The sequence below is a fragment of the Leptonychotes weddellii genome, chromosome 1 (assembly GCF_054177405.1).
Source record: "Leptonychotes weddellii isolate Sample4059 chromosome 1, ASM5417740v2, whole genome shotgun sequence".
Taxonomy (NCBI): domain Eukaryota; kingdom Metazoa; phylum Chordata; class Mammalia; order Carnivora; family Phocidae; genus Leptonychotes; species Leptonychotes weddellii.
Window position 1 is genome coordinate 61,148,289 of NC_138369.1, and position 21,803 is coordinate 61,170,091.

Consider the following 21,803-nt stretch of genomic DNA (forward strand, 5'->3'; position numbering starts at 1 on the left):
TCTTTCCAACAGGAAGAGCTGACCTCACCCAACCAAAAGGACTTGGAGGTGGAGTGAGCTCTCAGTCACTGGAAGCATCCGAGCAGGAGCTGTGTGGATGAGCCCCGAGCTCCAGAGCAATGCTTCTGACCTTTCGTGTCACTGCTCTCAGAGAAAAGACAGATGAGGGTGCCCATGGCCTGGGACTGCAGCCGCTCTCTTGGCCCTTCTGTGACCCCTTCACCGCAGGGCACACGGATGAGGACTACCTCAGTTTCCCCTAGATGGCTGACCTCCCCACGGTGGGGGCGGTGGGGAGGTAGAGAGGAGCAGGAGGCCACTGCAGGGTAAACTCCTCCCTTCCAAGGGGACCCTGGGCACCGATCCAGTTTAATCGCCTTATGATGGATCTTGAAACCCTCACTCTCTCCCTCTACCACTTATCACTGTCAAAAGAAAAATAAACACACTGAGCCAGTCAGATTGTGTCTGAATAGCATCCGAGCAGATGTCCTACGAGATCGCTCAGCTGTGAAAGTTATCATTATCCACTGTGCATTTAAATCTGCTCTAAACTATTCTGGGGCTAAAAATACCATGATTTTCAGAAGATGGACGTGCTTAGGCCCTTCCCCATTTCCTGGGTTATGGCAATACTCAGAGGCAATCATTCGCCCTGAAGCTCCGTCTTTGCAATTCTGAACTGGGGTGGGTTGGATGGGACTCCATTCCTTCCACTCCTAGCCTCCCCGTGGGAAGAATGCAAAAGCAGAGAAGCTGCCCGGCCCAGGCTACCTGTGGGTTATGCAAACACTCTCACCACCCAGGACACAGGGCACCAGTGAAACCCAGGCAGCAGTCACTGTTTCCTGTACGGGCAGCGCTCCATCTGATTCTGCCCGAGGCCAGCTCCTAGAGCTCTGGGCCTAAGGGAAAACTCTGATTGCAGAGTGTAGGCTGACCCCGGGCAAGGCACCGTGTTACGGCTTGCAGGTCAGGCTCTGCAGAAGGCAGCCCGGCTGAGGTTCAAGGAGGGCTGAGGGACAAGCCCACAGTGAGCCCACCAGGCAGGGCACCCTAGAGCAGTGATGTCCAGTAGAAGCTTCTGCAATGATGTAGATGTTTTCTGTCTGCTCAGGCAACAGAGGAGTCACTAGCCACTGAGACTCCCTGAAGACTCATGTAGCGACGGAGTCTTTGAAACGGGCCTACTGTGACTCAGAAACGGAACTCTTGATTTTTTTTTTTTTTTTAAGTTTTAATTAATTTGAACGTAAATGCAAACAGCCACATATGGCTAGTGGGATCCAGTAGCGGCCCTGGCTAGACACTAGGCCTGAGGCTGTGCTTCACAGCGAGGCTTATCTCAGCCAAAGCCCTGGGAAGAAACTTATATGCCCAGACATCAGGGCTGCTTAACCTCACTATAGAACAGCCCTGCAAGGGAATGTCATGTGGCTGGGACACAGGGTCTGGGGTTATGCCCCAATCTACTTTCCCTTTCCAGTGTCATAAGAGCCCCTGACTTTCACCCAAGTATATGGCTGACCGAGGGGGGAGAAAAAAAAAACATTTCCCAACATCTCTTGCAGCTAGGTATAGTCACACAATTAAGTACTGCCCATTGAGATGAAGCCAAATTATTACATTGTGGCTCCCCAGAACTTGCCTTAAAGGACAGCTGTCACGTGCCGTTTATCCTTTCTTTTTTCCCACCCTAATGCCTGGGAGGCAGACGTGACGGTTGGAACTCTGGTCACCATTTTAGAACATGAGGACAAGGGCCTACCCTTGTGAGCAGGAAGGAGCCTGGGTCCCTGAGAATTCTGTAGAATGGAGCTATCACATGGATTCAGGATTTTTTACGTAAGAAAGAAATTAACTTCTACTGTGTTCAGCCACTACCATCTTGGGTCTCTGTTAATGAAACCTAATCCTGATAAAGCATCTGGTAAAAATGGTAAGTTGAGCTTTACAGTTATGATTTTTGTGCTTTTCTGTAAGGAGTGCCAATTAAAATTTACATTAAAACAAACAAAAATACACCCTCAGTGAAAGAAGCCACACGCAGAAGAGTAGATACTGTACAACTCCATTATGAAAGTTCTAGAAAATGCAAACTGCAGTGTACAAAGGCAGATAGATCTGTGGCTGCCTGGCTGGGGTAGGGACTGAAAAGGGACACACAGAATCGCTTGGGGATGATGGAAATGTTCTGTATTATGGGAGTGATTTTCAGGGTATATGCACACAACTGTTAAAACCCACTGTATTGGGCGCCTGGGTGGCTCAGTTGCTTAAGCGACTGCCTTCGGCTCAGGTCATGATCCTGGAGTCCCGGGATCGAGTCCCGCATCGGGCTCCCTGCTCGGCGGGGAGTCTGCTTCTCCCTCTGACCCTCCTCCCTCTCATGCTCTCTGTCTCTCATTCTCTCTCTCAAAATAAATAAATAAATAAAATCTTAAAAAAAAAAAAAACAAAAACCCACTGTATTAGGTACTTTACATAGATGCAGTTTAATGTACATGAATTCGGCTTAAATAAAGTGGATATTTTAAAAAGATATTCCCTTACTGGAGATTAATACAGATCAGAGGTAAAGGACATTCTGAAGGCAGTAAAATGCACTGTTACAAAATGATTTTGCCTAAAACCTTTACATTTTCTTTTTGGTTTTATCCTTGTAGTGAGCTGTTCGCCTTTTTTTTTTTTTTTGGTACTCGAATGCCCTTATGTTTTTGAGCACCAAAAAAGAGTGTACATTTCTTTGATTGCTAGAATGGAGATTACTAAAGACTATTAATTTAATGTGAAAGAGTAAAACATGTCAAACTATTTGAACAGTAAGATCCAGTTTTTGTTTTTAAAAGGGGCCACATATATATGATACACTCACTAAAAAGACTGGAAGGGTATTAGAAAAAACATCAACAGCGGTGATCTGAGGATGTAGGGATTATCAGTGATTTTCACTTTCTTTATACCCTTCTGCTGTGTGAAGCACAATGAATGTGCACTACTTTTATAATCAGAAAAAACAAGAAACTATTAGTTATGTAATAAAAGAAACGATGTCCAATTGTCCTTGCCTTGGCAGCCTCTGACAAAGGAGGGCTTCCTTTTATTCAACTGGACACAAACCAAAAAAGGCAGGCTGTACATAGTAACCAAAGAACACCAGACTAAGATTCCTGGAGCCCACGTTCACACACCAACTGTGTCCATATTTGCTACATTTGAGTGATTTAATCTCTCTGGATCTCTGTCTCCTTATCTGTATGACTGAATGGTTAGACTCAGTTACAGCCAAAAATGCCCGTTTCTCAGTTTTAAAAAATCCCAGCTCTGATGCAAGCCGACAGGAATGATGGTAAATGATCCTGTTTCAAAGGATAGCCAGAGGAAGGAAGATAAATGGTGCTCCACCCCCATCTGTCTCTGCCCCCCACGAGCCACGCTCTGTCCCGGTAGCAGGCACTGATCCACTTATAGGTTTCCTGCCAACAAAAATGAAAAGCCAGTCTAAGTTCAGACACAAAACCAGCATGAGGTCCCATTAGCTGAATCTTTTCCAGAACCCTCCAACTAGAATCTTTCTTCTCCCCCAAGCCCTCTTTGTTCTGGGCAGGATCTCACAGCTTCTCCATCCACCACCAAAAATACCCAGTCACTTAAAAACTGTTTTGGAGCAACATAAGCTGGTGCTGAGCAATTAGGCGTTCATGATGCCCCTGCTGTCAAGTGGTCATTAGTTTAATGAAGGACTATTAAAAGCACATAAAAATCTCAACCAAAAAAACACACAAGGCAGCCAAAGCCAGTGCCTTAACTGTGTAAGAGGGCCTGCCCGTAATGTGAAGAATGCCCCCCCACACACTCAAAAACGGGGTCGTGTGCTGCCCCCAGGGGAGCCCGAGCCTTTCACTGGCTTTCCTTCTTAAAATCCTCATTGTACAAGGACACGTGACCACACAAACACATGCGATATGAATTCTACAAAGTGGTTTTAAACTCTGACGAGAAAAAAGGACGTATGTACAATCGAGAGAAAGAACGGGAAGGCATTCTTTGGATTCTCATCTTTGCGGCATACTTTCTGTCTTTGCAATTTTTACCTGACAAAGCCTAAGCCCAAGCCCGATTGCCTGACTTCCTTCCTGAGGTGCTCAAATTCCTGAAAAGCGGCTTTTGCTACAAAAGAAAGGACTCAAAAGTGCCTCAAAGGGGGGCATTCATTCACACCGAGGCTTTTTTTTTTGAGAAGGCAGCTGATTCCAGTTGGGGTGGGGGGGGGAAGGATCAGAAAGTGCAGCGCAGCTTCCCACTGGCTGTTGCCCAGCATCAGGCTAGAGAGGGCCCCCCCACCCCACCAAGAAGACTTCCACAGGCAGAGTGGAACAGGTCAGGAGCCCGTGTGGAAACTCTTCCCTCTACCCTTCCAAGCCACCGACTAATAGAAGCTTCTTCTTTCACTGGACCATTTCCCTTTACGGATAAAGATAAAACTATTCCTAGAAAAGCCTTTGTCAGCAGCAGACTATTTTCCCTTTAAAAAGAACAACGAGCCAAGCCTTCAAACCAAAGGAGTATCATAATTCAGAGGGAGTAAGTCCCTTCCCCACTCAAGACAATGTGTAAGAGAAATACATGAATTCATAGGGGGGGAAAAAAGAATGCTTTGGTCCCCTGTGAAACTCTACAATCAAGACACCCTCCATGCTTTTTAAATAGCAATGCTGCCAATTTCCCAAACAACAAAACACCACATGTCCCCCGCCCCCGCCCCCCCAATTTACAAATGAAAGCAAAGCGGCCTGGAAGAGGAAGTCCAACCACCCAGGACAGGCTGAGGCAAAGCAGGAAGTGATACACAAGGCTCTCAATTCAGTATTCTTCTCTCAAGTACAAGCACAGAACACAGAGCCCACTCTTCAGGATTGGATTTGGTAATTCGGACAGTGCCCCGGGCATATTAGCTCCTCTCCTTGAGCAGAAGTAACAAGGCCGACTTTACCTTAAGAGCACCACAAAGTTCGACAGTGTCTGCGTCGTCAACCACAGTAATTCGAAAATTTGGAGTCTGCAGAAGCTCTTTGAAGAGAAGGCCATTCTCCATTATCTTGCTGCCTATTGACAGGTTAGAAAGAAAGAATAAGAATGCTTAATCTTAACTTCCACATCTAACAGTTTCAAATGTTTTTCTTATTGCAATAAGTAATGTATATTCATCACAGAAAGTGTAGAAAATTCAGGAGTAGAAATAGAAAATAAAAGTATTCCATAATTCTACCACAGACGATCATTAGCAATTTGGCATGCGTCTTTAACCTACTGAAATATGAATATACATAGTTCTTCTCAGAATTGGCAACGTAACATTTCATAATCTGCTTTCCCCCATTTTGTGGCATGAATAATTTTCAATGACATATTTGCTACATCATTTTAAATAGCTGCTTTGTGTTTTACTGTGTATATGTGTTCTATTTTATCTATCTTTCTGTGTTTAATCCCTAAAACTGTTGCAACTTTCTGCTACCATAAATACTTACGAAAGCAACTTCCAGGTTTTCATTTGTAACAGATTCCCGTTCAAAACCACCCACCCTGTCCTTTCCACTGGAGGAGTGCAGTCCCTTCCACTCATGTTAGGCTTGACCATGTGAAGTGCTTGGACTCAAAGCAAATGGGGCATATTTCCCTACCCCTTAACTTTGGGCTCAGTCATGTGATTTGCTTTCGTCAACAGGACATGAGCAGACATGACCCAGGGGATACTTCCAGCCCACTCATGCAGAAGTAAGGCTGGTTTCCTTGTACCTCTGCCTTCAATGAGAGAACATTCCCTGGCTAGCCCGTTGGGCCCGTAAGGAAGAGCCACCCAGCCCAGCAACTCTGGCCCAGAGCAGCCCACCCCCAGGGGACCCACAGGTGTTAGCTGTGCTTACTTTGTATGCCACTGAGATTCTGTCATCGATACTTAGCATCACTATGGCAATACAGAACTGATACAAACATCAACAACTATTTTCATTGACCAGCGGAAGATGGAAATGCATTCAAAGAATACTGGTTTTTGCTACTGCTACATCCTGTCCCCTGAGACAGCCCCTGGAATGGGACGGAGGCTCTGTAGTTTTTACTTTCCCTTCTTTTGTTTTGTTTAGGGACTTGGGATTAAAACTAAGACAAACACAAATAAAACTTTCCGCATAATGCCTGGTGTGAAATCTGCTCTGATCAGTGAGGGTGTGGGGTGGGGCTCGGCTCTGGGAGGCCCTGGAAACCAGATGATAAACCTTCCCAGCCACGTCCTGGCTCCCACGCCAACATCAGCACACAGAAATGGCAGAAAGCTCACTCAGGACTATAGTATTGGGGGCTCTGCCTGCCTCTAGGTTCCCAAGTGTGTTTCCACACGTGTCTTTGCACCTTACAGTCACCTGGGGATCGTTAACGATACCAATGCCCGGCCACATCCCAGGCCAATTAAATCAGTCTCCGTGGTGGAGCAGGCCTCAGTTAAGCTCCCCAGACGACTCCCACAGACAAGTCTGCAAACCTCTGATTTCACCTACTTCAGGTTCAGCTTCCTCATGAGTAAAATACTATGGCACCCTCAGGATTGTTGTGGGGTTAAATAAGAAGCAGGTGTGAAAACAGCCTATTAGTGCACACAGAGGTCCTATAGAGTAACAATGGGGAGAGCGGACACACACTTATGACTGTATTTCCCCATTTACAGACAGGAGGCCCAGAGAGGTTTACCAACTTGCCCAGGGTCACATGGCAGAAGGCGGAGCCCAATTCTAACCCAGGTACTATGGCTCCAAGGCCCATGCTCTGACTCTCTATGCTATGCTTCCTCACAGGGGTGGGGGGGGGTGGCGAGATAAACCAGCAAAACCCAAATAAACATCACAGAGCTATATTCTTCCAGTGAGAGAAAAAAAAGATGACTGTCAACAATTACGATTACACCCGTAAGTTATACAATGTCAAAATAATCCAGGGGAGAGTAGAAGATGGATGATGGATACATGGGACTCATGACACTGTTCTGCCTCTCCTTTTGTTTAAGACACTATCCATAATAAAATGTTTAAAATCTCTACACCCAACACTTAGAAACACATTTTCTATTCTACAAGCATTGCTATTATCTATTATTTAGTTGAGTTCTCCAAATATTAGAACTGTGTCCATTTGAGCAAACTGTCCTCTTCCTTTTTCAAACAGTCCACCAGACCATGTGGGTGATTCTGTGCAACACTGTTTCATCACCTGGGTTGGGTAAACTAGCCCCCAACCTCCACATCGTGACCTCATTACTGTCTTTCTCCTGTGTCCCTCACCATGGGCCACTGCTCAGTGCCTCCAACACAAAGGACAATCATGGGCACCACAGACAAGCCCCTCACTCAGGTCACTAATCCAGCTGTCTACAGCTCGAAGCGAGACGCCTCTATGAGCAATCTGACACACAAAACAGGCAGGGAGAAGGGCACTCTCCATTGGCCACTGATACAGGTGGGGTCTGTCGGGTCCTCTGCGGCTGCAAATTATACACAGTGTCCCTTAGAGAGGTGGGCTTGATTTACTGCGATCTCACTTTTTCTCAGGTGTACTTTAAAAAAATTATTATTTTAAGTCACAGCTAGGAAAGCACTAACTGTATTATTACCAGTCATAAGTAGTGATGAGGGAAGCAGAGACCCAGACCATCTGGTCCAGAATGGGTAATGTCCAACAGCCATGGGGAAGGGTGGCCCCAAACTCAATATGAACCAAAGACAGGGACACCTCCCTTCTGTTTCACGCCAAGTTTTAGAGATAATCAACCTCTGTAATAGGACACCATCAAACCCTCTTTTCCGTATGTGATTCCATATTTGTTTGTGTGCTTGGAAGCTCCACAAGGAGCTTATGTATCCTCGACATCTAGCAGATGCTGGATACATAATAGGCTTTGAAAAATATTTGTGAGGTGACCGTGAAAGTCTCCAGTTCTTGAAGTCAGTCCCGAGAATGAAGGGAACTCTCACCACAAGGGGGCACCACAGTTCACCATGTCAGTTAGTATTTTTACAAGCTACTGGAAAACAAGGCTGTTTTTTCTTCTTCCTCCACAGAAGATTCCAGTGGGCTAAAACTCCTGAATCTTGGTTGCTAATATCATCAAAAAGGAGATCTGGATTAACCACCGTGCAATTATCAAATGCAGGAAATTTAACGTTGGAAAATTATCTAATATACACCTCACATTCCAATCTCGCCTATTAGTGCAATGCTGTCTTTCATGGTAACCTTCCCTCCCCCAACCCAGGATCCTACTGCATTTGGCAGGCACGTCTCTCTCGAATCTTCTTTAATCCAGGACACTCTATAATCTTTCGTTGTCTTTCATGACATTGACATTTTTGAAGAGTGCAAGCCAGTTGTTTTGTAACATGTCTTTTACTTTGGGCTTGTCTGTTATTTCCTCATGGTTAAGTTCAGGTTATTTAAGACAATTTAGAAAATATCACCTTTGGGTTTTATCTTCCTTTCAATGTTTTACTTCATTTAATTCAGGTCACTGTTGCCAACCGTGATCCAATTCACAGAGAAGGCAGTGGACACATTGGATAACAGAAACCAGAGGGCAAGAGACATAACTTCTGTGCATTTGTTTTTACAAAAGAGCCTAATGTGCCCAACTAGAAGCTTTCCTACAATGAACATGGCTTAGAGGTACATAAAAATTCTAGCCAAAACTCTATAGGTAGACACTGGTTTCAATCAAGGATTGGAGAGGGTATCTCAGCCTTACAGAATGATTAGGGCAACCAGCCATTTCCAACCGATTGCCAAAACTGATTGCCAATTTAATAAAAGTAATTATATAATTTCACAGGCTACATTAAAATCACAGGTGGATAAAAGAATTAACTGTGAAAGAATAAAACCTATATATAGGCTAGTATATGACAATTTTTTTTCCCCCTGGAAGGATACTTAGAAACTGCTAACAGGGATTCCCTTTGGGAAGAGGGAGGGAAATTACAATTTTTTTTTTAAGGATGCTATTGCTATTATGGAGGAACACCATGTTTTCAGTCTGGAGAATGGATGTGGAAATTTGATGTGTTTTTCCTTTTTCATGTAACAATTTCTGTGACAAGAACAGATTACACTTTCCCTTATTTCTTACTGTTCAAAATGCTGGCATAGAAAATAAGTTATATAAGAAATTTAATGCTTCTTGTGATAAACGTGAGGGGCTGGCCATTTGGTAATTGAGGCTGGACGATGTTTGCACAACAGACCTATCCTTGGCTATTTCATACTGTATTTGATTAAAATTGACTAATCTCATGATTTTATATAAATGGCTCAAATCTGCTAAACAATTTGATGAATAAATGAGATCTGCCAGCAAAGTTCACAATTTCTTCCTAAGGCAGTGTTAGGTAGAGAGCAGATTCAAGACTATTTCCCTCTGCCTGTGTGATCTTGTGTAAGTAACTCATTCATCTGTAAAGCAGGGGATGGTCTGGATGACACAAGAGGTTCCTTCCTGCTCTGTTGGCCTGTGATTTTCTGGAAACCCCATGGATCTCTATGTGAACAGAACCCAGCCCCTTTCCATGCAGAAGAGCTCCAGAGGTGGGCACAGAAATTGGTAAGCCCTTGTACCTTCACAGGAATGATCCCAAGTCACCGGTGAGTTAGGAACCAACTGAAAAGGACACTATTATATGGCATCTAAAGACCATGAGCTTGAAGTCAGACAGTCCTGATCCAAATCTTGATTCCACCAATGACTAGCTGTATAACCTTGGGTAAGTCACTATAACTCCCCGAATCTCGATTTTCTTAGTAGATACCTTAAGATTTGCTGTGGGTTTTTGTTTTTAACTTTTTAAAAAGTTTTTAATTCTAGTTAGTTGACATACAGTTTTATATTTAGTTTCGGGTGTACAATATAGTGATTCAACACTTCCATACATCACCTGGTGTTCATCACAAGTGCCCTCCTTAATCTCTATCATCCATTTACCCATTTCCCCCACCCACCACTCCTCTGGTAACTATCAGTTTGTTCTCTATAATTAAGAGTCTGATTCTTGATTTGTCTCTTATTTTTTCCCTTTGCTTGTTTTTTGTTTGTTTTATAAATACCACATGACTGAAATCATACGGCATTTATCTTCTGCTGACTTATTTTACTTAGCATACTTTCTAGCTCCATCCATCCATGTTGTTGCAAATGGCAAGAGTTCATTCTTTTTTATGGCTGAGTAATATTCCAGTGTGTGTGTGTGTGTGTGTGTGTGTGTGTGTGTGTGTGTGACATCTTTGTCCATTCATCAATCTGTGGACACTTGGGCTGCTTCCATAACTTGCCTATTATAAATAATGCTGCTATAAACATAGGGGTGCATGTATACCTTTGAATTAGTGTTCTTATACTTTTAGGGTAAATACCCAGGAGTGATTGTTGGATTGTAGAGTAGTTCTATTTTTAACTTTTTTTTTTTTTTTAAGATTTTCTTTATGGGGGGGTGGTGGGGTAGAGTGGGAAAGAATCTCAAGCAGATCCCACCAGCTCAGCGTGGAGCCAGATGCAGGGCTCAATCTCACAACCCTGAGATCATAACCTGAGCCAAAACACAAAGTCAGACGTTTAACCAACTGAGCCACCCAGGCTCCCCGTATTTTGAACTTTTTAAGGAACCTTCATACTATTTTCCACAGTAGTTGCACCAGTTTGCATTCCCACTAATGGTGCAAGATGGTTCCCCTTTCTCCACATCCTTGCCAACACTGTTGTTTCTTGTGTTGTTGATTTTAGCCATTCTGACAGGTGTGAGGTGATATCCCATTGTAGTTTTGATTTCCCTGATGATAAGTGATATTGAACATCTTTTCATGTGTCTGTTGGCCAGCTGGATGTCTTCTTTGAAGAAATATCTGTTCAAGTCTTCTGCTCATTTTTTCAATTGGATTATTTGGTTTTGGGTGTTGAGTGCTGTAGGTTCTTTATATATTTTGGATACTAACCCTTTACCTGATATGTCATTTGCAAATATTTTCTCCCGTTCTGTAGGTTGCCTTTTTGCTTAGTTGATTGTTTCCTTCACTGTGTAGAAGCTTTTTATTTTGATGTAGTCCCAATAGTTTATTTTTCCTTTTGTTTCCCTTGCCTCAGGAGACATATCCAGAAAAAAGTTGCTATGGCCGATGTCAAAGAAGTTACTGCCTGTGCTCTCTTCTAGGATTTTTATGGTTTCAGGTCTCACATTTAGATGTCTTTAATTCATTTGAATTGATTTTTGTGTATGATGTAAGAAAGTGGTCCAGTTTCATTCTTTTGCATGTTGCTCTCAAGTTTTCCCAAAACTGTTTGTTGAAGAGACTTTTTCCCATTGGATATTCTTTCCTGCTTTGTCAAAGATTAATTGGCCATGTAATTGTGGGTTTATTTTGGGATTTTCTCTTCTGTTCCATTGATCTTTGTCTATTTTTGTATTAATACCATACTCATTTGATTACTACCACTTTGTAATATAACTTAAGTCCAGGATTGTGATTCCTCCAGTTTTGCTTTACTTTTTCAAGATTATTTTGGCTGTTTGGGGTCTTTTGTGGTTCCATACAAATTTTAAGATTGTTTATTCTAGTTCTGTGAAAAATGTTGTTGGTATCTTGATAGGGATTCATTGAATATGTAGATTGCTGTTGAATTTGGTTTGCTAGTATTTTGTTGAGAATTTTTGCATCTATGTTCATCAGGGATATTGGCCTGTAGTTCTCTTTTTTAGTGGTATCTTTGTTTGGTTTTGGTACCAGGGAAATACTGGCCTCACAGAATGAATTTGGAAGTTTTCCTTCCTCTTGTATTTTTTTTTTTTTTTAATATAGGTTGAGAAGAATATGCATCAATTCTTCTTTAAATGTTTGGTAGAATTCACCTGTGAAGCCATCTGGTCCTAGACATTTATTTGTTGTGAATTTTTTTATTTGTTTCAATTTCTTTGCTGGTTATTGGTCTGTCCAAGTTTTCTCCCTATTCCTGTTTCAGTTTTGATAGTTTATGTTTCTAGAAATTTATCCATTTCTTCCAGGTTGTTGGCATATAGTTTTTCATAATGTTCTCTTCTAATTGTTTGTTATTTCTGTGTTGTTGTGGTTGTTATTTCTCTCTCATTTGTGATTTTATTTGTCATTTCTCTTTTTTTCTTGGTAAGTCTGGCTAGAGGTTTATCAATTTTATTTTTTTTTCAAAGAGCCAGCCTCTGGTTTCATTGATCTATTTTTTCTTTTCTTTTTTTTTAGTTTCTACATCATTTATTTCTGCTCTAATCTTTATTATTTCCTTCCTTCTGCTGGTTTTAGGTTTTGTTGGTTGTTCTTTTTCTAGATCCTTTAGGTGTAAGTTTATGTTGTTTATTTGAGATTTTTCTTGCTTCTTAAGCTGGGCCTGTACTGCTATTTACTTCCCTTTTAAGACCGTTTTTGCTGCATCCCAAAGGTTTTGGACTATTTTGTTTTCATTTTCATTTGTATCCATGTATCTTTTTATTTCTTCTTTGATTTCCTGGTGTACCCATTCATTATTTAGTAGCATGTTATTTAACCTCCATGTATTTGTGGTCTTTCCATATTTTTTCTTGTGGTTGACTTCTAGTTTCATAGTGTTGTGGTCAGAAAAGGTACATGGTATGACTTAATCTTCTATTTGTTGAGGCCTGTTTTATGGGCTAATATGTGATCTATTCTAGAGAATGCTCCATGTGTACTTGAATGGAATGTGTATTTTGCTGTCTTAGGATGGGATGTTCTGAATATATCTGTTAAATCCATCTGTTCCAGTGTGTCATTCAAAGCCATTGTTTCCTTGTTGATTTTGTTTAGATGATCTGTCCATTGATGTAAGTAGGGGTGTTAAAGTCCCCTACTATTACTGTATTATTATTATTTCCTTTGTGATTGTTATTAACTGTTTTATATATTTGGGTGCTCCTATGTTGGGTGCCTAAATAATTACAATTGCTATATCTTCTTGTTGGATTGTCCCCTTTAAGATTATAATGCCCTTCTTTGTCTCTTCTTACAGTCTTTGTTTTAAAGTCTATTTTGTCTGATATAAGTATTGCTACTCCAGCTTTCTTCTGACATCCATTTGCAGGATACATGATTCTCCATCCCCTCACTTTCAATCTGCAGGTGTCTTTAAGTCTAAAATGAGTCTTTTGTAGGCAGCATATACATGGGTCTTTTTTTTTTTTTAATCCATTCTGATACCCTATGACTTTTGATTGGAGCATTTAGTCCATTTACATCCAAAGTAATAACAGATATGTATTTATTGCTACTTTATTACTTGTTTTGTGGTTGTTTCTGAAGATTTTCTCTGATCCTTTATTGTCTTTCTTTCATGTTTTGCTGATTTTCCTCAATGATATATTTGGATTTCTTTCTCTTTATTCTTTCCATATTTATTAGTGGTTTTGATATATGGTTACCATCAGGCTTGTATATAGCCTCTTCTGCATATAGCAGTCTATATTATGTTGACAGTTGTTTAAGTTTGAACATATTCTTTTCTCCTCTTCTCCCTATGTTTTAGGTATGTTACTATATTTTATATCCTTTTTTTTCTTGAGTTCCTTGACTGATTTTTTACAGAAATGTTCATTTTTCCTGCTTTTGTGTTTCCTCCCTTTATACTGACACTTTTGGTCTCTCTTTTCCACTCAAAGGGTCCCCTTTAATATTTCTTGCAAGGCTGGTTTAGTGGTCACAAACTCCTTTAGTTTTAGTTTTTTTTGTTTGGGAAACTGTTTATCTCTCCTTCCAGTCTGAGTGACAGCCTTGCTGGATAGAATATTCTTGGCTGCAGATTTTTCCCATTTAGCACTTTGAATATATCATGCCACTCCCTTCTGGCTTGCCAAGTTTCTGTTGAAAATTTTCTGTTAGCCTTATGCGTTTTCCCTTGTAAGTTACTGACTTCTTTTATCTTGCTGCTTTTAAGATTTTTTTTATCACTTATTTTGCAAATTTAATCACAATATGTTTTGGTGTGGATCTGCTTTTGTTGATTTTTTAAAAAAGATTATTTGTTTTAGAGAGAGAGAGAGGAGAGTGAGTGAGTGGGGGGAGGGGCAGAGGGAGAAGGAGAGAGAGAATCTCAAACAGACTCTGCACTGAGCAAAGAGCCAGATGCAGGGCTTGATCTCATGACACTGAGATCATAACCTGAGCCAAAACCAAGAGTCAGACACTTAACTGCCACCCAAGCACCCCTGCTTTTGTTGATTTTGATGGGGGTTCTCAGTGCCTTCTGGATTTGGATATCTGTTTCCTTCCCCTAGATTAGGAAAGTTTTTAGCCATTATTTCTTCAAATAAAATTTCTGCCCCCTTTTCTCTCTCTTCTTCTGAGACTCCTATAATACGAATGTTATTATATTTAACGGAGTCACTGAGTTCTCTAAGTCTATTCTCCTTTTGCATAATTCTTTTTTCTTTCTTTTGTTCATCTTGAATACTTTCCATTTCCAGGTCACTAATTCGTTCCTCTGTTTCTTCCATCCTGCTGCTCATTCCATCAGGCATGTTTCCCATTTCATTTATTGAGCCCTTTATCTCTGCTGTTATTCCTTATCACTGCATTAAGCATCTCATTCATGTCTTCCACTCTTCTCAAGTCCAGTGAGGATCCTTATGATCACTGCTCTAAATTCTCTATCAGGCAAGTTACTTGTACTATTTTGCTTAATCTCTGGCCGTGGCCTTGTCCTCTTCTTTCATTTTCATTTCATTTCTCTGTCTCCTCAGTTTGTCTGCCTCTCTCTGTCTGCCTTTCTCTGTGCGTAAAGAAAGTCAGCTGTGTCTTCTCCATTGCATGCAGTGACTTTATGCAGAGGAGGTTCTGGAGTCCCTGCAGTGCATATCCCCTGTTCACCAGAACCTGGCACTTCAGGAGAGCATCCTGTATGTGTTGCTTATGTCTTGCTGTCATGTCTGAGTCACTTTTCCTTTCCGTGCAGTTGTCGGCACTGATTCTCTGCCTGTTGTGGGCTGTGCTTGCTCTCTCTGGTGTTAGTGGGGCCCAGTCAGGCCAGCTCTGAGGGGACATACCCACTGGGGAACTTGGGAGCGGGGTGGTGGTGTTAGCAAAATTTGTCTTGCGTCTCTAGTCCTATGCCAGATCCCCCGAAGTGCCACCGTGGCTGGGAGCTGCCCACAGGGGTGGCCGGGGGCGTGAGGCTGGGCAAAGCGTGTGATGACGGTTGGGTGTAGCTGGGCCCAGTGTGTAATGGTGGCTGGGGGCACATGGCATGGTATGTGATGGTATCCGGGGGCATGCAGCTGAGCACGGTGTGGTGGCTGGGGGCTACGTGAGGAGACAGCTATGCACCCGGTGGCTGGGCAGCGCACACACTTTAATTTGCCCTGAGCCCTGGGGCAGAGGCTACAGTATCTGTGCAGCCCTGCCTTTCACCTGTAGCTCTGTGTTTATGTTGGGGGTGGAGGCAAAAAATGGCGCCTGTCAGAGTCCTCATTTTCAGAGAAGTCCCCCAACATGCTCCAAAATCAATATGATCAGATCTGTCTCCTGTCTGCCCCCAGCATTGTGTAAACTGCTATTTTTACGTTGCCTCTCCACTCAGGCTGCTATCTCTTTAAGGGTAGCAACCCAGCTCTCACTCACCTTCCAGGCTCGCCCAGTGCTGAGTCAGCTGACCTCCAAAGTGCCAGGATCGAGTCTCACTTGTTCTTACAAACTCACGGAATTCAGCCCCTCTGGTTCTTGAAGCCAGATGTTATGGGGATTAGTGTTTCCATGTGAGCTCCCTGGTACGACAGCTCGTTTCTCTGCCCTCTTCATGCACACAGCTCCCTCCCTCCTGTGGGCAGCCTCCCTCCGCCTTTCTGACCTTCCTAACCTGTCAGATGCAGCTTCTTCTATTTCGCTGTGAAGTTCGTTCTGCCCATCTTTGGATCCCTCTCCGGTTTACTGACTTGGATGTGGATGGTATCTAGTTGTACATGTGGGACAGGGTGAGCTCAGGGTCCTCCTGCTCCACCATCTTCCCAAGGTCGAGAAGTCACAATCTTAATTCTCATACTGTTTGAATTTTCTTACCTGTGTCTATATGTATCATTTTTATAAATATCAACCTGGGTTGACTATAGTCCATTTTGTTTTCTTCATTATATTATTTGTGATACCTCTGTTCTCCACAGATAGTATTTCTCAAAACAAAACAAAAAAAAGTTTTAAGTGCCCAGATATATGGGATTGTTGATGGAATACTATCCAGCTATGAAGATGTTGACAGACTTCGAAAGTTGTTATATATTAAGTAAATAAAGCAATTATAAAACAGTATGTAACTTATATAAACGTACATTAATAGTTTGCACACAAAGAAAAAAATGGAAATTAAATGTAAGAAATGGTTTTCTTTTGATCATCCCTATTTTCCACAATATCTATGTAATTAAAAGAAAAAGAGAAATAAGCAAAAGAAGTAAAAATGTCCTAACTTGCAGGCGTGTATGAAAGTCAGGAGCTACCTTTTCCCATGCATTCTATCTTCCTGAAAAGAGCCTGACTTCTCTGAGAGCTTCCTTTTACAAAGCTGCAAGGAGAAATCATGCACATTGCTGCTATGTTTGACAAGGGTGGAAGTAAGGTGGTAAATAAACTCAAACTTTTGCAAAGCATGTGCAAAGACAGCAATATTACTTTTCTATCAGTATTTTAATATGGTACATGGGCACATGAGAATTTCAAAGCCCTTTTTAAAAGAAGCGGAAATCTTCACAATACCAATGTTGTGTAAGAGTAGAAAGAGCTTTCTAATTTAGGAAACAAGATGGCCAAGTTCATGCCTGAGTTCTAAATTGGCTATGTGACCTTGGGGCAGGTAACTTATTCACTGAGTTTTGGATTATTCACCTGAAAACAGGGATCATTCCCACCAATTTTTATCATTCCAATTTTTAGATAGCACTGGAATCCAATGAGGATCCAGATACTGGCATTTGTGAGTAAAAAAATAAATAAATAAATCTGGGTTTTCTAAGGCCAGGGCAGCCCCTACATGGATGTCATCACCTGCTTCTCAGTATAAGCCACTTTGCATTTTTTGTGTTTAACCTTGATAATTCATTATCGGCTCATGGGAGGTCCAAATGGTCTCCTTGCCTTTACTTTGATTCTGGGGGCTGTTGACTTCCTTACATTAAATCCCCACCCCACTGAATATCTACCTGAGGAAGAGTCCACTACAGAAGATACCAGAAATGGCAAATGTGCTTTTAAAACAGTGAATGTCCGGGCTCCCAAGGCTCCCCACCCAGCCAACCTCACCGATGGTGGTCTCACAAAACTTCTCTGCAGCCACTTCACTGGCAATGTTGGCTCCCATGAGCACGCTGACGTCAATGCCCATCTTCTCCCGGATGATGTCGGAAATGAGCTTCAGCCCCTCAGGGCCCTCGTCTATGCCCTGTAAGGATGTCAACAAATAAGGGGAAATCAAACCACCAAGTGAATGAGGCATGCCACAGTCACTCTGTTACTTGAAAAAGAGCTCTTACAAGAGTAAGATACATACCATGTCTGCACCGTTGAAAGCGTAACAATAAAACGGAAAGAAAATGACGTCCACCCAGAACGTGACGTATACCACTGAAGTCCCGTATGTCCCTCCCCAAGTCCGTCCTCCTTCTCGCTACTGGTCCACACCCCCACCAGGGTACACCACTATCCTGTAGTCTGTACGCACCACTCCCTTCTGCTCTTGACCATTTTGCCGCATAAAGCTATCCCTAAACAAAATGTTATGCCATTATGCCTGCTTTTGAAAGCCTGTAAGTGAAATTGTACCATTCACCCATGAGGTACTGTTTGGTGCTACCCTATCATTTTAGAGACTCACCCATGTGGCTGCATGAATGTTCTGGTGTGTTTCTATTTACCACTGTGTTGTATTCCAAAACAAAAGGCCACTATTCATTTATCCATTGTACTTATAACTGACATGTAAGTTGTTCAAGTTTGCTTTCATAAACACTCATCTATGAACCACTCGAAAGAATAAAGTCTCTCGAGGGGGTTCTTAACCTTTTTTATGATGTGGCCCTCACACAGGGCAGTCTCGTGAAGTTTTATGGACTCATTCTCAGAATTTCATATGCATAAAGCAAAATGCATGAGATTACCCAGGAAGCCGATTACATTGAAACATAGTTATCAAAATGTTTTAAAAAAACACACAAATTTATGACAAAGTAATATACGTGCCGTTTTATTAATGCAATTAGAAAAAGATGATTTGGCAGGTTTAACAATTACCATAATTTCAAGGTCGTGATCAGCATAAATGATACCTTCAGATAACTTGGAGCCATTATAAAGTGGCATGAAAATACCTGGGATTTCTATTGATAACAGGGCCACAGATTGTTATGGCAAGTCTGGCCTGTGGCTGGCATTCATACACGAGAGCAACGCTCATTTCAGTTAGAAGTTAAAATGAATAAAAATGTAATTTTTCTCCCCACATTTAAGTCTAGGAACCTCCTGAATTCTGTCTAGGGACCTGTGGGGGTGGTTTGTGGACTTGTGGTTAAAAACTCCCTTTAGGGAGTATACCCAGGAGTAGAAACTAATAAGGATGCAATTCCCAGCAACACAAACCACCAGTGATTTCCAGAACGCAGGCTGAGACCCATGTCCTAGACAGGTTCTTTCTGACAGCAAGGCTCGTCAGGAGGAGCCCATCCTCATATCACTGCCACTGCTCAAAGCCGCTGTGATAGAAAGCAGCTCTTGCCTGAAGTGGGGCTCAGCTGAGCTCCTGAGCTCCTGCGATGTGTGTTACTGATTACCTTCCAGGCATCTTTAAAAAAAACAGAACACAAAAAACTGCCATAACCTCCCTTTCCGCTCCTATTTCTAACAGATGGAAGTGAGAGGAAATAATCTCCCCCATAACTGACGTCCAGCCCAGCGATGCTTTTTCTGCCTGGGGTCACCGGCCAGTTACCTTGATGAGGGTGATTCCTAGCGCTTCCTTGGGCACTCTCCCGGTGATCTCGTCACAGATTCTGTTAATGAACTGGTGGGGAATGACAAACACCAGCAGGTCTGCATCCTGCACGGCCTCACTGAGGTTTGGGACAGCAACCTGCAATGACAAGGAGGAGGAAACCGTTACTCCTACACCAAAATATGCCTCTCCCAATGATTTCATTCACTGACCATTTATCAGACGCCTACTGTGTGCAGAATACTGTGCCGACAGACAGGAAAGGCAAATGTGCTGTGGGCTTGGCCTTCCCCTTCAGGACACATCTGAAGCTAGCAGAATCCTGCCTCTTGCTTACCAGCTGGGCAAGTGACTTAGCTTCTCTATGCCTCAGTTTCCCTACCTGAAAAAAGGAGTCCTAATACTGTGTGGGTTGTTCTCTGCTGCTCTCCCAATCTCTCAATCCATTTTCTGCCCTTCTTTGCCTTGCTGTGTTCCCCAAGGAGCTGTGGACCGTTTTCGCTGGGGGCCCTTGCTCTCTGCCTTCCAGTTGGCCTCAGCCAAAGTGGGATGCTGTTAGGAGATCCAAGGTGGGAGGAGAGACAGGTCAGGTATGTATCAGCCTCCTGAGGCCATTATGGCCCAGGCTCACAGGGATGCTGGCTTGGCTTCATTCTACAGTTCTACCTCCTGACAGGCAGCCTCTCTTCTATGTCTCAAAGCTCTGGTCAGGCTGGTTTGCCGACACTCGTCTGTCCCCTTGCCCTTTCAGGGGTGGTTATGATTTCCTGCTGTTGCTAAACGCTGGACACTCCAGGAAGCCCTTTTGGTTCTCTCCACTCTGCCCACACCTCTGTAAATAGTCCCATGCTAAACTCTCCTAGGTAAAGCACTTGGAGAGCACTCTCGTGAAGAGTAAGTGATATAGATCACGTTTCACACCTGGTATGCACTCAGTACATGTCAGCTTTTATGGTGATTTCTTTCCTTCAGATAAATATGAAGATGGGTTTTAGAATTTAACATGGGCAGGGGGGCCTGGGCGGCTCAGTCGTTAAGCGTCTGCCTTCGGCTCAGGTCATGATCCCAGGGTCCTGGGATCGAGCCCCGCATCGGGCTCCCTGCTCTGCGGGAAGCCTGCTTCTCCCTCCTCCACTGCCCCTGCTTGTGTTCCCTCTCTCACTGTGTCTCTGTCAATTAAATAAATAAAATCTTAAAAAAAAAAAAAAAGAATTTAACATGGGCAGAGAAACACATACACACACACACACACACTCAGAGGCAGAGGTGAGGGCAACTAGTGAGAACATGGGGGCACATGGTCTCTCACAGAGACTGCTCACTGTTGCTCAATGCCCATTCTCCCCTTCCTCCTCAGCATGAGAAGGCCCCAGTTTGGTGCTAGGCTCATAAATGCCCAGAAGGAAGGCTACGTTCCTCATCCTCCCTTGCAGCTAGGTGCCCCATGTGATTCAGTTCTGACCCACGGGGCGTCCATAGAAGTGCTGTGTGTGACCTCTGGGAAATGTCCTTGGAGGCCTTTCCTCCTTCTTTTGCCAGAGGGAATGTGAAGAGATGGCTGGAGTTCAGACAGTCATCTTGGACTATGAGGAAGAAACCAAATGCTGAGATGGCAGAACAGTGGGATAAAAAGAGTCCCTGACATCATTAACATGTCATTAATACCATAAATGTTGGGTGATCCAAAAAGATGGCGGAGGAGTAGGGGACCCTATTTCAACTGGTCCCCGGAATTGAGCTGGATATCTACCAGACCACCCTGAGCACCCACGAAACCAGCCTGAGATGTAAGAAGATCTGGATCTCTACAAACAGAATATCAGAGGCGGTTGGTTTTGAGGTACGAAGCAGGGAGCCCTGATTCCACGGGCAGATGTCAGAGGATAAACGGCAGCGGGAGGGTGCCTGGCCATGGGGATCCTACACCGCCAGTGAGTGACAGCCTTGCGCGCTGGGGACAGGCACAGACTCGCTGACCGGTAGCGTCGGGAAAGGACTTCAGGGCAGCCCCCGGGGTGGAAACCCGGAGCAGCGGGGTCGCGCCTGCGAACTGCAGCCCCTGGGGCAGAAACCTGGAGCGCTGGGGTCACGCCTGGGAACTGCAGCCCCCGGACGGAAACCAGAGCAGTGGGGTCCTGTGAGAGCACAAACTGGGAATGGCTGGCGGTTTTAGAAGCACAAAGGGCAGAGACATGCCCCGACCTGGAGGCAGGACTGGGATCGCTGCGGAGGGGTGCACAACCCAGGCTGCTGCAATTTATAGCAGCACGGACAGAAACGGAGACGGTGTGGCCTGGAGGGCTCACTGAAGAACAGACTGCGGTCTCTCTGCTCTGAGGCAGAGGGTTGGAAACGGTCTCTTCTGCTCTGACTTGCGGAAGAGACGCGGAAAGCCGCCAGGGAAAGCTGCCAGAGAACAAAAGCCCCAAAAACGGATTCCCGCTGAGCCCATCCCCCATGATGGGGGGGCAGGGCAACTCCGCCCAAACAGGGTTGCCTGAGTAACAGCGCGGCAGGCCCCTCCCGCAGAAGACACGCTGGGAAAACAAGAGGCCAGCAACCCTAAGGTCCCAAGAAAACAGGTGCATCTTGCTTGGGTTCTGGTCAATAATTTGGACTCTATACATTCCCTCAAACACCCATCAACAGAATGACTAGGAGGAGGAGCCCCCAAAATAGAAAAGAATCAGATATTATGACTTATGCTGCAGATTTACAAATGGATGCAGATATAACCAAGATGTCAGAGATGGAATTCAGGCTAGCA

General features: G+C 43.5%; 1 protein-coding gene across 2 annotated transcripts in view; it reads right to left on the bottom strand.

The window, feature by feature from the left end:
• The window catches only part of GPD1L (glycerol-3-phosphate dehydrogenase 1 like), a 77,784-nt gene that overhangs the window by 31,096 nt on the left and 24,885 nt on the right, over positions 1 to 21,803 (bottom strand). For both annotated transcript variants that reach the window (XM_081825394.1, XM_081825404.1), the window contains exons 3-5: positions 19,034 to 19,174; positions 17,353 to 17,491; positions 4,994 to 5,106 (exon numbers count right to left, since the gene is read on the bottom strand). In XM_081825394.1, coding sequence (XP_081681520.1) covers positions 4,994 to 5,106; positions 17,353 to 17,491; positions 19,034 to 19,174 — 393 coding nt within the window. The remainder of the gene's footprint in view (positions 1 to 4,993; positions 5,107 to 17,352; positions 17,492 to 19,033; positions 19,175 to 21,803) is intronic.